The sequence below is a fragment of the Macrobrachium rosenbergii genome, chromosome 55 (assembly GCF_040412425.1).
Source record: "Macrobrachium rosenbergii isolate ZJJX-2024 chromosome 55, ASM4041242v1, whole genome shotgun sequence".
Lineage (NCBI taxonomy): Eukaryota > Metazoa > Arthropoda > Malacostraca > Decapoda > Palaemonidae > Macrobrachium > Macrobrachium rosenbergii.
The window spans coordinates 41,567,768-41,582,417 of record NC_089795.1 but is presented as its reverse complement, the minus strand read 5'-3'; the positions used below and the strand labels follow the sequence as shown (position 1 = coordinate 41,582,417).

General features: G+C 36.9%; 1 protein-coding gene across 1 annotated transcript in view; it reads right to left on the bottom strand.

The window, feature by feature from the left end:
• The window catches only part of RabX4 (RAS oncogene family member RabX4), a 96,365-nt gene that overhangs the window by 19,707 nt on the left and 62,008 nt on the right, over nucleotides 1-14,650 (bottom strand). Inside the window, exon 2 of the mRNA XM_067098386.1 lies at nucleotides 1,166-1,226. Within this exon, the coding sequence (XP_066954487.1) occupies nucleotides 1,166-1,226 (61 nt within the window). The remainder of the gene's footprint in view (nucleotides 1-1,165; nucleotides 1,227-14,650) is intronic.

Below are 14,650 nucleotides of genomic sequence, written 5' to 3'. Positions count from 1 at the left end.
GGTTGGACAGTAAGACTGAAAACGAAAGCGGGAATAGAGGTAGAGTAAAAGACTAAAGAGTGGGCACAACTAAGGGTCGAAGGGACGCTGCAAACACTAGTAATGTTTACAGTTCACCACATGAGTTGCACTGACATCAAAAGCCCCCTACAGGGAATGAAAGCTTAGTTGTATAATGTTTTCCATTTACCCTGCATAATTGTTGAAGGTTCACGTCGCATTCTTTCATGATCTTATTTACGAGCATTGATTCTATAGTTCATAAATGCACAGTGATTCCTTTGGTAAAGAAATTAGGCTAAATTCAACAAGGCATTTCATTTGTCTTTTCTGTATCGATTGGCGTTTTTGCTACGTAGCCTACAGGTTTTAAAATGCCAATAACCCTCTTGAATTTCTTAAAAACATAGAATAATAATATTTTATTCTAATCTCGTAAATATTCTTCCTCAAACAGTATGAGACGATGATTTTTTTTTGTATAAAATCTTTCTCTACATCTTTTCCCACTTCTATGCGGGGTTGGTGTTTCTGACAGCTTTCCTCCACCTGACTCAGTCAAACACACCGTCCCCTGCCCATTGTTTGACTCCCCGGTCCTCTCTAACTACATTCATCCACCTTCGCTTCGGTCTTCCTCTCGGTCTCCCACCAGGCACCTCCATCTGCATCACTCCACTCCCTACATACGAGCATGTCTCATCCCTTCTCATCACATGGCCATACCACTGCAGTCTTCTTTCCTGGGCCTTCTTTGATAGTTCTACGACTTTAGTGGTTCCTCTTATTCTTTCATTCTTGATCCTGTCCATTTTCGTTACTCCACACATCCATCTAAGCATTTCCATCTCTACCGCATCCAGTTTCTTCTCTTGCACCCTCTTTACCGGCCATGTTTCTGCTCCATATATCAAAAGTGGTCTCACTACTGTCTTTATACACTCTTCCTTTAATCTGTATGTTGATTAGGCGGTCACACAAGACACCTGACATCTTTCTCCAGTTTTTCCACCCAGCCTGCACTCTGTGTTATTTCTACATCCAAATTTCCATCACCACTACTGTTGAACTAAGTTGCATAAATTTTTCCACTTGGTTCAACCTTGTCCCTTCCATACTAATCTCGGAGTCTTTTTTTAGTATAAAATATAAGAGAAAAACTTACCATATTTGTAACTTTATAGGAACGCCGTCCAAGTTGACTATTTTTTGTTTGAAGTCTATACCTGAAAAGAAAAAACGAAAAATAGTGAGGAATTGTGCATATAAAATAGGTCTAATGAATGGGAAATCTTTGTGCCATAAACATGGGAAGTCTTATTCGGAATCTTGACATCATAAATTTGAAACAGAAACCATACGACAGATTCGTGAACCTCGTAATCTGGGAATGAACGGTTTAAATAACGTCTAAGTCGGTAATGATAACAATCTAATTTTGTCCACAAACACGTTTAAAGTGATGTGCCTTAAGAGTTAGCTCAGCTGTGAATGTCCAATTCACGTAACATTCAGCAGAAGATTTAAAATGCACTAAGAGTTCTTTTCTGGTAAAGGCAAAGCCATTAGACGTAAATATTAGGTTACTTCATAATCCTAACGGTATTGGAAAGACTTTTGAGCATTGACTCACAGACCTTGAATCAGAGAACTTCAACACATAATCGTGTTGTTTTCATAAGGTTTGAGTCATGAATCAGGCAACTAAAAATTCAGCGTTGTTGACATCATAAAACGGAAGCGAGAGTGAACGGACCCAGCTGTTTGGTACACATCAACACACAATGCGAAGTGACTAATGCGTGCTTCAAATACCTTTTCACAATGTGAAATGACTAATGCGTGCTTTAAATATCTTTCAACAATACGAGGCATCAAAATACTATATGACCTTGAACGGTAGCGGCCAATCACGTATGACGTTGCATTTCATCTGGTTGCATACTCTGACAAAGACGTCAATGGGGGCGGGGGAGCCGGTCTAGCGTCACCTACCGCTCTCACTTTACTTTGGCATTGTTCTTTTGTAGTTTTGGAGCCGTTAGTCTAGAAGTCTATTTGTCAGACTAGCCGTTGTTTTAGAGAGGGAGAATAAGGGACGCTTTCTGAGTCTTTGTACTTTCATCTGGAGATTTAGGGACAATTCCAGTGCGTTCTCATTGACTTTGAGGGTGGGGATCAAAAGGCTCTTTTACCGTAGCATTTTCCAAGTAAAATACTCCCTCTCTCTCTCTCTCTCTCTGCGTGTACAGCTTATAAACAGGATATTCTGAACTACTGAAGTGGATACAAGATAATTTTTTAACCAAAGGAAATAGGCCTAAGTACAAAACTACACGACAGAGGATACGAGACTTCCTCGGGATAAGACTAAAAAAAGTCCGATGTAATATCAGTCATGAATTTGTACATTCATTCAGAGATTAACCTGACGTAAGAACACCAAAGGTCATTGACACTTAACATCTCAGGAAGTCTTAAATCAGAACAGCAATCACACGATTTAAAAGAAATAATGGTGGAATTTACTTTTCAAGAATTAATTCTGATTAAAAGAAATTGTTGACAACATCGTTCAAATCTTCCGAAACATGCCTGCCAAACTTCTGGCGGCGTAAGTCGAAGTCACAAACTAACTTTCATTGTTCACTTAAAGAAAAGTTTATCAATACACTGCAGCACACAAAGTTTTTTTTTTTTATAAGGGAGAGCGGAACTGTGTATAATCTTAACTTTTGTGTGTGAAAAATGTTGAAAAAAATGACGGTAAGTTGAACACCAGAACAAGCCGCCATGGAACTTAATTTAACAAAAAGAGGTTACATGTTTTGAATATGGTGTTCAGCATAGTTGTACAGTGAAATTAAAGTATTTTTCATTGTGAATGTTTGATACGTATGCGTTTGGCTTTTTTTTTTTTTGTCCAAAGAAGAGCATCATTAACTAACGGAGAACCTGAGAGAGAGAGAGAGAGAGAGAGAGAGAGAAAGGGAGAGAGAGGGTTGGGGGGGGGTGGACGAGACTTAACTGTAAATGATGCTAAATTTTCTCTTAATCGTCTTGATACACAAGCCCATAAGGAAGTTCCAGTGGGAACTTGTAATAAAAAGGAAGGCTGAGATTCCTTTTTCCCGTGAAATGAACTTAATGTAACTACTGCTTTTCCCCGTGAAAAATACTTTTAGATTAAACCTGGAGAGCTTAAGAGATTAAAACTGTGATATATCAAAGAATTTCATGATTCTTGAATTAACCCTAAAAAAGACCTTAACTCTACTAAGATCTATGACTTGAAGATGCTATATGGCAAAACCTAATGAAAGACTCGAGTTTATCTCATTTCAAAGATCTCCACTGAAACTAGCTAAGGTCTTAATTCTTGTAAGCACTGGTTCGTGTGACTTTTGAGGCTTGGCTCCTCACAGAAATTTTAAAGCTGAAGGCAGACCGATAAGATTTACTTGCCAAGTCTAAAAGAAACTATAAGGTGGATCAGAGCACAGATGATTCAGTTAATCGAGAAAAGAAGGATATATAAGGAAAATTACGACGGGAAAAGAAGCATGAATAGGCCTAATGCAGACCCAGACAGGAAATGAAGTCAACAACAACAAAAACAAGAATAACACAAAAGAAGTATCACGAATAACAGCAAAAGAAGCAGCAGAAGAACTGGGAAGAAAATTAGGTCAACCAAAAAGATGAAGAAGAAGAAGAAGAAGACTGCTGGGGAAACAGGAAATCCAAACAATAGATCTAGGAGGAGTAGCAGACGGAAGAACCTAATGAATACGACACGAAGCAAAAAAACCAGTTTCCCAAACCGGTAACGCCACGGGAGGAGTTCTCCGAAGAGAAATGCGCTGCTGCGGAGTTGCGATTCAGTGTATAGAATACGACGCAGAATGGCCGGCAGTTTCAGGCGCGTTCGCTGGAACAAGAAGAACAAAGAAAAACAAGAAGAAGAAGAGGAACTTATTGTTACGATCTCCAAGGGAAGTTCATTTTTCTTGCTCGGCAAATTTGTTGTCGAGTTTGTGCTCTCGAGATTTCGGCTCCTCTTTTGTCATCAACAGAGATAATTGCTCATTAACATAATTAGCATGATGAGTATACTCTCCCAGTGGAATAAAATGTAGATATATTTTTCGATAATTGGTATTATGCTATCAGTCAGGCGAAGAAATATCAGATGGTGTAGTAACCGACCATTTCTTAGCGGGAATAAATTAGCTTGAAAAAGATTTAAAATGTTTCCGCGAAGGAGGAAAAACAGTTATTGGATACTTGCATATATTTTTAGAGTCATTCTAACTACGGACGACTTAACTAAGATGGAATTAAAAATAGTAGCTTGAATTTAACAGATCAACTGAAATATCAAGAAAACTGGATATAAATGTCCATGGGACTAAAAAACAATCAGAGAGCACACAACTTCCGCAGATATGTTGAGAGCAGACAGACAGATAAACTAACACACAACACCAAAAACTTAATATGTGAGAGAGCGGGAGAGACAAGCAAGCGAACGCTGTCTTGGATGAGGAATCTTGTGTGTGTGTGAGAGAGAGAAAGAGAGAGAGAGAGATAGAGAGAGTCTTTCTTATTCTCTCACTTTTCCGTGTTTTGTCCCCCATTCATTTGAGCAATGCAAGGAAGGCGAATACTCTAAAGAAGCACGAGTACCAAGGAAAGGAGGAGGAGGAGGAGGAGGAGGAGGAGGAGGAGGAGGAGGGAGAGGGGGAGGAGGATGGAGGATGGGAAGGGGTAAGTGGGTAAGGTACAGAGAAACAGAGAATGAGCTTAAGTCTCCCTTTGTTGTCTTTCGAGGACATTTCCAACAGGTAGGATGGAGGAGGGGAGGGGGGAGAGGAAGGGGGGGAATTGGGGTGAAGGAAGTCGAGGATACTGTGAAGCAAAAGATGTGAAGGTGGAAATCACAGTCGTCACAAAAGGAGGAGAACGAAGGAGCACAGGATGAAATTAGAAACATGGAAATGGAGAGCACCCTCAATGAAGAAAATGGGCAGAAGAGGAAGAGAGTAGGTATATACAAACTGATATTGATATTGTAAATACTCATAGAACAGCATAAGTACTGGTGAATATTAAAGGCTGAATATAAGTGAATGTTGAAAGAGCTTAAGAAAAGACGAATTTCTTCTGCTGCTTTTCTCCACTTCGCCATAAATGAGGAAAACCTAGAGAGAAAAGGCCCCCTTTTTTACTCATATCATTAAATCTCTCTCTCTCTCTCTCTTTCTCTCTCTCTCTCTCTGATGGAGGCAAATCTCGGGCACATAGGGAGTCTCACAAAAAATAAACTGAGACAGATGTGGAAGGATCAGTATATATTCTCACTCTCTCTCTCTCTCTCTCTCTCTCTCTCTCTCTCTCTCTCTCTCTCTCTCTCTCTCTCTCTCCAAAATACCAGCAGTGGGAAGATCAGTATATATGTATCTCCCCTTCTCTACTTCTCTCTTCAAAATACGAAATTGAGACTCCAGCTGATGAAGACAAATCTAAGGCCAACAGGATGTTCCCCCAAATATAAACTGAGCAAATAGCAAGAGAACGATCGGCAAAAATTCCTTCTCTCTCTCTCTCTTCCTCTCTTCAAAATATGAAACTGAGACCCAAACTGATAGAGACAAATTTAGGGTTGATAAGAGATCCCCTAAATATAAACTCAGCAAATAGCAATAGAACGATCCGCATATATTCTCTCTCTCTCCAAAATACCAACAGTGGAAAGATCAGTATATATTTATCCCCCCTTCTCTCTCTCTCTTCAAAATACGAAATTGAGACTCCAGCTGATGAAGACAAACCTAAGGCTGACAGGATGTCCCCCAAATATAAACTCAGCAATAGCAATAGAACGATCGGGAAAAATTCTTTCTCTCTCTCTCTCCCTCTCTTCAAAATACGAAACTGAGACTCCAAGTGATAGAGACAAATTTAGGGTTGATAAGAGGTCCCCTAAATATAAACTCAGCAAATAGCAATAGAACTATCCGCATATATTCTCTCTCTCTCTCTCTCTCTCTCTCTCTCTCTCTCTCTCTCTCTCGTGCGCTGATCAAAACCGAAGCGTGGCGACGTCTACTGTCAGAATCTCTTCGACGGCAAAGCGGAGTGTGACAAGGATTACATCCTTTCAACAAAACGCGCAGTTGATGAAGAAACTTAAAAAAAAATGCTTTAATAATTCCTAATCTGCTTCAAAAGGCACGCGTCACTGAGGAATTAATTTTACGGAAACAAGAGAATTACACATTCCTGCGATACGCTTCGCCGGGTAAAATCCTCCTTCGCTCTAGTTACGGGACAAAGGAATCACGACTAAAAAGGGAACACAAATCCTTCTTGGACGCGATGTTCTCTGTTTCAACTGTTAAATATAGATTTTTAAAACCCGCGTGTCTCTGTATATGGTTAATAAGCAATGTCTAAACTCTAAAGAATACTTGGTTGTAAGAACTCCAAGCCTTCCCGCAAAGCTTGGGCGATCAAGCTTTTGCAGCTGACGGGAACCAGTATGGATTAATCTCGTAGACATATTTGCACATAGAGAAATAGTAACAGATGACTATCAGGTGAGGTTGTTGCCACGTAGACGACGATGTATTATGTAAGAGTGAAGGTTTATTATATTTACTTATTAAATACTTTATATTTATATGATTTTTACTTATTAAATATTGATTTAGTTATCCGATGTATACTTATTAAATATTAATTTATGAAATATTTGTTTAATATTAATTTATTTATTAAATATTTTTTTTATTAAATATGTAATTATTAAATATTTATGTATTTAATATTTATTCATTTGTCAAATATTTATTTATTTATTTGTTCAATATTTATTTATTTGTTTACGTTTTGTTTTGTCTTTACCACCCGAGATATTTGACGGTGGAATTCTCCAAACACTTCCGTTTTTCCAGACAATTTCAATCTTCCGTCTCTCAAGCACTAAAGGCCATCCCTATCTTTGCACAGCAACAGGGACAGCGTTCCACAGGCATTCCGTTTCCCTCAACGTCAGACTGTGGAACAGTATTCCTGACACCGGTATGGATACAGGCAATCTACAGTACAAGTTTTTATGCCCTTTTTCTTAACATGTGAGTTTCGGCATATATGTTTCATATATTTTATGTTATTCTCGTATGTAAAGTACGAGGAATTTCTTCAAAGAGTTGATATATATATATATATATATATATATATATATATATATATATATATATATATATATATATATAGAGAGAGAGAGAGAGAGAGAGAGAGAGAGAGAGAGAGAGAGTAATAATAATAATAATAATAATAATAATAATAATAATAATAATAATAATAATAATTCTTTTATTCCACATTTTAGTTTACAGTGGGCATTAAGTTTCTCACATAAAATACACAAGAATACAAAACTTCTTCAAATGATGCCATGAAAATTAATTTTAAACCGCTGTTCTCTGAGGAGAGATAGTCATCGAACATCAAGACCATATGGTGCCTTTTATAGAAACTTACTCTAAAAATACGCACAGATTTACTCTGGACAAATTATTTGCAGTTTGAAGTTCTATATTTACACACTGAATATACATAAATAATAAGGTGCACGTGGTATATTAAAATCACATCTTCATTAAAATAAAAGGCTAGTCTTAACTGATAATTGTTTAAAGGACTTTGAAATATGTTTCAAGATTAGGTCAAAATCAATTTTACATACGTTAAAAATGCTCTTCAACGTAATTTTTTTTTAATTTCGCTTTTAAAAACTGAAATGCAATTCAACTGCCTGATATTTACAGGCAGACTGTTCCCGGGTGCTGGTCCCCTAACTACCAAAGCCTTAGCTGTTATTTTTGTTCTGGGGATATGCAAGTTATCTGACTGTCTCGTTTGACACAGAGTTCACTCATGAAATATGAAATGCCCATACAGGCATTTTTCCGATGAAGATCTTGAAGATAAATAATAAATCATTATATTGTAACAGCTGATGAAATTTTAACCAATTTAGTTTCTTTATAAATGGTGTGGCGTGGCCATATTTCTTTCCAGTTCCCACTACTATCTTTGCAGCAAAGTTTTGCACCTTTTGTAAATCAGCTGCACAAGTTTTATTGCACCCCCCCCACATATTGTTGAACAGTACGAAAACAGACTGTTTACCAAGGCATTTACAACAAGCCTTCTACTTACTCGTTTAGTATTCTTTATTTCCCCAAACAAAATGCAAAATTCCCATTCCTTTTTTTAATATTTCCTCGATATGCAATTTGAAGTTTAAATGACTCAATAAATAATGATTTCCAAGCTTTTTACGCTACGCTAATACTAGGCTTAATTTCTGTTTCTTTAACCTTAATATTGATACCTTCTGTAATTCGCTGAGTATTATGAGTGAGAACCAATAAAAATAAATTTTGTTTTCGTTGCATTTATTTGAAGGCTATTTGACATGAAATATTCCATTACTCTATCCAGGTTTATTTCGCCCTTTTTGCGTCAAGGCGTGAATATCATTTATATCGCCAGAGTGAATATACTGAGCATACTCGGCAAAATGAATTAAAGTGCCCTCATACGTAGTCAGATATGTCATTTACGAAAATATTGAATAATATTGGACTCAATACTGAGCCTTGTGGCACACCAAAGTTCACTTTCTGTTTAGATGAAATGTGCTCATTTACTTTAACAGACTGTGTTCTGTCTTTAAGATAATCATCCAACTAAAATTTATCGATGCTCAAGTTGCCCATTTTATCCAAAAATATAGAGTGAGACTCTATCAAAAGCTTTTGATATGTCACAGTGTTATTGGGGAAACTTCATTTATATCAATATTATTATACAGTATGTCCCTGACTTGGTGCCAATCTGTTTCAGTAGATAAAAATCCTCTGAATCCATGCTGCGTATTTGAAAGAAGATCGTTTTCATGAAGATATTCACACAGTTGGTTTGCAACGATTTTTTCTAAAACCTTTGACAAAACAAGCAATACCGAGATCAGCCGGTAGTTACTTGGGTCCTCAGGTTCTCCTTGTTTGAAAGAGGGTGAAACCATAGATGTCAATATAGCTGTCTGGCGTACTAAGTTCTAACCAAGTTTCAGATGCACAAAAAACATCAATATCTTTACTATATACCTCATATTTTATTTTATCAAAACAGGAGAGCAATGATCTAGCATTTACAGTACATGACATGATACGCTTATCCTTTGTGAGAACAGCGGCAGTACCTTTCTTGCCTATAACCTAACATTCATAGCTAGTACAGAATTTACTTTATGTCCAATATTTTTAGTTATAACACCTCGGCTGATGGTCGAAACGACTTTTTTGCTGATGATGACTCATCTCTCCGCAACTGTAGCAACCTCTTTTAGTCCCAGAAAAGCTTTGACGAAATGTACGATTTGCTTGGTAATTCCTAGAGCTATCACTTCGTGATCTGTGCTCAAAGTTTACGTAGGGTCTTTGATTGCTGTAGTTTGGCCTGTTTGTTTTCTGTTTAAGGAATGCGGGCTGATTTGTCGATGGTTTGCGAAAATGAGGTCTATTATTGTCCCTTTCTACTGTACTACACTCATCAAAGTCTTCGTAGTTTTCTACCAGGGCGTATCTGTTTAAACCAATAATATCGCTTGTCTTATTTTGTCTGTTTACATTAGTGTTTATTGAATTTACCATCATGCCTTCCTTCACTTTATCCCATTCGGTACACAAGAAATCTGAAATTTTTTTCGAAATGGCATCTAGTAATCTACTTACACTTATTTTTTATAATAATCAATAACAATTTTCACCAAGATTATAACAGTTCATATCGCTTTCACCAGTCCCAAATCTAAAGACTAATTCAGTTGTAATAAATGTGATACCACTACTTATGCACCAGTCACTTAATTTTAGATTATAGTCCGCAATCCTCATTTTACTTTCAACATCAACGGTACCTGGCACACAAACGTAGACGTCCGCCTGGTCGTTTATCGATTTTAATTCCAATACTAGCTGTCCTAAGCCATCAAGCATCTTATTGACGCTTGTGTCACCCAGGAGGTCTTGAAGTCCTCCATATATTACACATTTCTTTGGCGAACATTGTACTTTCTCTGATATCCACTTTTTTAGGAGATCAAGGTTGGCATCTTCTATAGTTCTAGTAATGCAATTCTTCCCCAGGTAAGTTGGTTTTACATGGAAAAGATCTGAATCACCTATGAGTAGCATTTTATCATCACCCTCTTGTCGTGGACTTTCGAGTTTTAGAAAGTCTTCATATTTATTAATTTTACCCGCAAGTTCCTCCACTTCTTCTTGAGCTGCTTTCAAACTGGTTCTCAGAGATTTGATAGCTTCGTCCTTTGTCTTTAAATCTGTACTTAGAGCTTTAAAACGTTGAATATAGTAAGTAGTAATTGTGTTGCCTGTGTCTTCTATTTCTTGAGCTTTTTTTACTTTGATTTCTTTCTGCATTTTCCGTAGTGTTCTTCATAATCATTTTTATTAATTTTTCTTTAGTTACCCAAATATTGCCAGAGAGAGAGAGAGAGAGAGAGAGAGAGAGAGAGAGAGAGAGAGAGAGAGAGAGAGAGAGAGTTACACGTTGGCATTACCCATCCGGTCTTGAAAAATGTGCATGAAATTTAAAAACGCTTTATCACCAAAGATGAAGATCTGTTAACAAACTGAGCCTCATAAAATGACGAAAATGAAATGACTAAATAAAAACAACAACAACAAAAACTGCACAACAACATGGGGACTGACTAGCATTTCCATCTAAGCTGTAATTATAGTTCCACTGGATAACTCACTGCAGGTTTTACATGTCAAACGGAGCGCTTTAGATACTGCTGCATTCAATTTTGTGTTCACTAAACACCATATATTTGACAGTCAATCCCCTGCATGAAGACACAGTAATGATACACAAACATACATTTGTATATAAGTGTGTGCGCGCGGATGTACGCGTGTTTGGATGTGCGTGTTTCTGTTTGATTTCATCAATAAGCCATTGGAGCTAAGAAAAACAAGACAAGGGCACGTTCATCCTTTAATTGCTGAGTCAGGAATCATATCCATGAACAGAAAACTCTTTTGCCTTCAGCCCATTCATATACCCACTCAAAAGGCTCATCAGCAACTTGTCTGCACTCCCACGTTTTACAAACTAGACGCTCACACTTATGCACGCTCTCTCTCTCTCTCTCTCTCTCTCTCTCTCTCTCTCTCTCTCTCTCTCTCTCTCTCTCTTTCTCAACATCCTTATACACGATTCAACCAACACTTTCTCCGTCTCAATACTTGTGTCCCATTAAAGCCTTCCAACTATGTACACCCTTTTCGCTAGCTCATTTTCTTCCATTCCTTCTACATGACTAGACCACCTCGAATTATTAATCAAAGCTTCACAATACCTATAATTCTTACGCTTTCGTCTAAGTGCAATTTGCAAACAATTCATCTCAATAAGGTCAACAATTTTATCTTATCCAGCATACATGGACACTTCAGCTCCATAAACGAAGGTTGGCTAAACAAACTCTTCATACGAGCCAACTTTTCTTTTTGAAGTCAATGCTTTTTTCCCTCCAGATATTTTGCAGAGATCCTGCTACCTTCCTTTTCTCACCTATTCAGTGATTCGCATCTTTTGTCAAACCGCTAAATACCTGTTCAAATAAAAACGACATCCGTTCTCCCTCCCTTCATACTAACTTAAAGGAGATCAGTTTTCTGCGTCCCATTTCCCCTCTTGAACGCTACTATTGCCAATTTTAAAAATGCATTTGTGTATATTTCTAGCGAATTTGATTCAAATATGTGTAAATAACAGATAAACTCTTAAAGGTTAAATACACAACAATAAAAAACGATGAAAAACAACGAAATTACCATAACCTCACAGATGCTAAATCTTAGACGCGTAGACAGAGAAAAAGAGAAAGAAGGAACTATCAATTATTCATAAATAAATAAAAAACATGCAAAACCTATCGTGGCTCCCACGCCCGCGCTGCCATTGTGAACAGGGCATTTCTGCTGATTGCAATTCACATCGATGTGCAATTTAGCATCTGTTTTCAATTGCTAACGCCAGTCAAATAAACGAGCATACTTTGCAGTTCTGATGCGTCCATTATAGGCTTGCAGCATTAATGTTTAATTTTTGTTGCCATGTTTGGGGCGATTTTCCCGATCGTATACATAGAAGTGTATATATATATATATATATATATATATATATATATATATATATATATATATATATATATATATATATATATTATATATATATATATATATATATATATATATTTTTATATATATATATATATATATATATATATATGTATATACATACTAGAATGTGTATATACGTATTTCTGTTTATATACTATAAATGTACAGTTAATTTAAGTACGGCTCGGGTTTACATGTAGTTGTATGTACACTGTCATCAGGTTTCTTTCTATCATCCAGTTCTGCTTCTTTGTCATCCTTTTCCTCGAAATTCGTCTGTGTATTTTTTCCTGCACATTTTACCATTGTCTGTATTTTTTGTTTGTAGCGTATGTATATTTTACGCACGTATCGTTTTTACCTTTGTTCAATGATCGTCTCAGTCTCGAAACTCTCGATCAGGTTTTATAATTTACCAAAAGTCGTACTGCAGAAAACCTACATGAAACCAAGTCACTGTCAACAACTATGAAGATTTCTTACAATTCCAGACTCATTTCCTATTTTTCTTCTCACGCCTCATCTTCACATCCTTCCCCCTTCTATCATAGTTACCAGATAGTTCTTAGCGCATCTGCTTAACAGTATCTCTCACTATCTTAGCCCCGCAGATAAAATGTGCTTCTTAAAATAAAACAGAATAGAATATAAAATTTAGGCAAAGCCCAAGCGCTGGGACCTATGAGATTATTCAGCTCTGAAACGCAAACTGACAGTAAAATGGTTTTAAGGGTGTAACAGGAGGAAGACCTCAGGAGAGGTAAAACGTAAGATGGGAAAGAGAGAATATGAACGGAGCTACAGTCAAAGGAATGAAATGGGTTGCAGCTAGGGGCCGAACTGCTGCAAAGAACCTTAAGTAATGCCTACAGTGCACCGCATGAGGTGCACTGAAGGTACTTAACCCACCCCCAAACCGGGGAACGTGTGCTTCTCAGCCTAGTCAGAAACACGTGAGGTTGCTTGGTGGTCAGAGTTAGTTGACTGTATGCCCTTGCTCAAAGCAAGGTAAGGAGTCCTGCTGTTGACCTCTTGACAGCTTTTCTCAGCATTTCTGTTTACTGTTGATCAAATAGCGTGAATTTCCCAACGTCACTTTAATCAGTTGTTGTTAATATCAACGCATCACTGGGCCAACACGTCCCCAAAATAAACAGGCCTGAATCTCAAAGGTCAAAGCGCAGATAAAGAAAAATATTAAATCGTGGCGTGACAGAAGTGAAGGTTTTCCTTTAATCTTCTATCATCAAGCGATTTGACCTGCTCATTAGGACGCATAAATTTTCATACAATGATACAATGGCGATTCTAACGCTGACATCCTTTTGTCATTGAACGGGGAGTCATCAATACAAATGACTGCCTCGTAAGCATGTACTCTGCGCAGTGAGATCAGTGTTCATACGTACGTAACTAATAAAACTATCAAGATGCACAGGACATCTGTTAAAGCAGGAAAGTGACAGATATTTCGAAACGTGGGCCAAGATGGTAAGAATAACTTCACCAGATCTTCAAGAGACATGAAATACGCACCAAATATTAAAGGACCTTCTCCATAAGATCTTTAATAGAGATGGAATATCTATAAAATAAACAAAGACGAAAGCATCCAAGTGAAATTGAGGGCGAGGTGCAGTTATTATAAAAAATCTGGAGATGGTTTAACCCGGGAGTTTACCAAAAGGTGTAGCTAGCTTCTTTTGCACAGAGTAACCACATTAATCTGGCTATTTGGCAAAGTCGGATTACTGTGGTTACATATCTTTATCGATCCAAAAGTAGAGAAGACGCCTGGAAATTGGAGTTAGCTCATATAAATGTTATAGCCCGGTTCTTAAATTTTTTTTCTTGATAGGAAAAAATATTATTTATTATTATTATTATTATTATTATTATTATTATTATTATTATTATTATTATTTGTTCATAAAATAAACACTATTCATATGGAACAAGCCCACAGGGGTCACCGACTGAAATTCAAACTTCCAAAGAATACAATGTTCATTAGAAAGAAGTAACAGAAGGCAATGGGAAATACAGAAAGAAGAGGTCGCTTATTAAAAAAGAAAAAAATTAATGAACAAATTAATAAAGATATATATATATATATATATATATATATATATATATATATATATATACTATATATATACTGTATATATATATAAATTATTAAAATACGAGGAGAATTGTATTAGGGCAGTAATGCATTGCATCTTTGCTTGAACTTTTGAAGTTCCAATTGCACAACATCCTCAGGGAAACTGTTCCACAGTGCAACGGTGTGAGAAATAAAGGAAAAAAGGACTCTGACTAATAGCGCTGTCAGGCTTTCCACCAGGCAGAAACAAAGC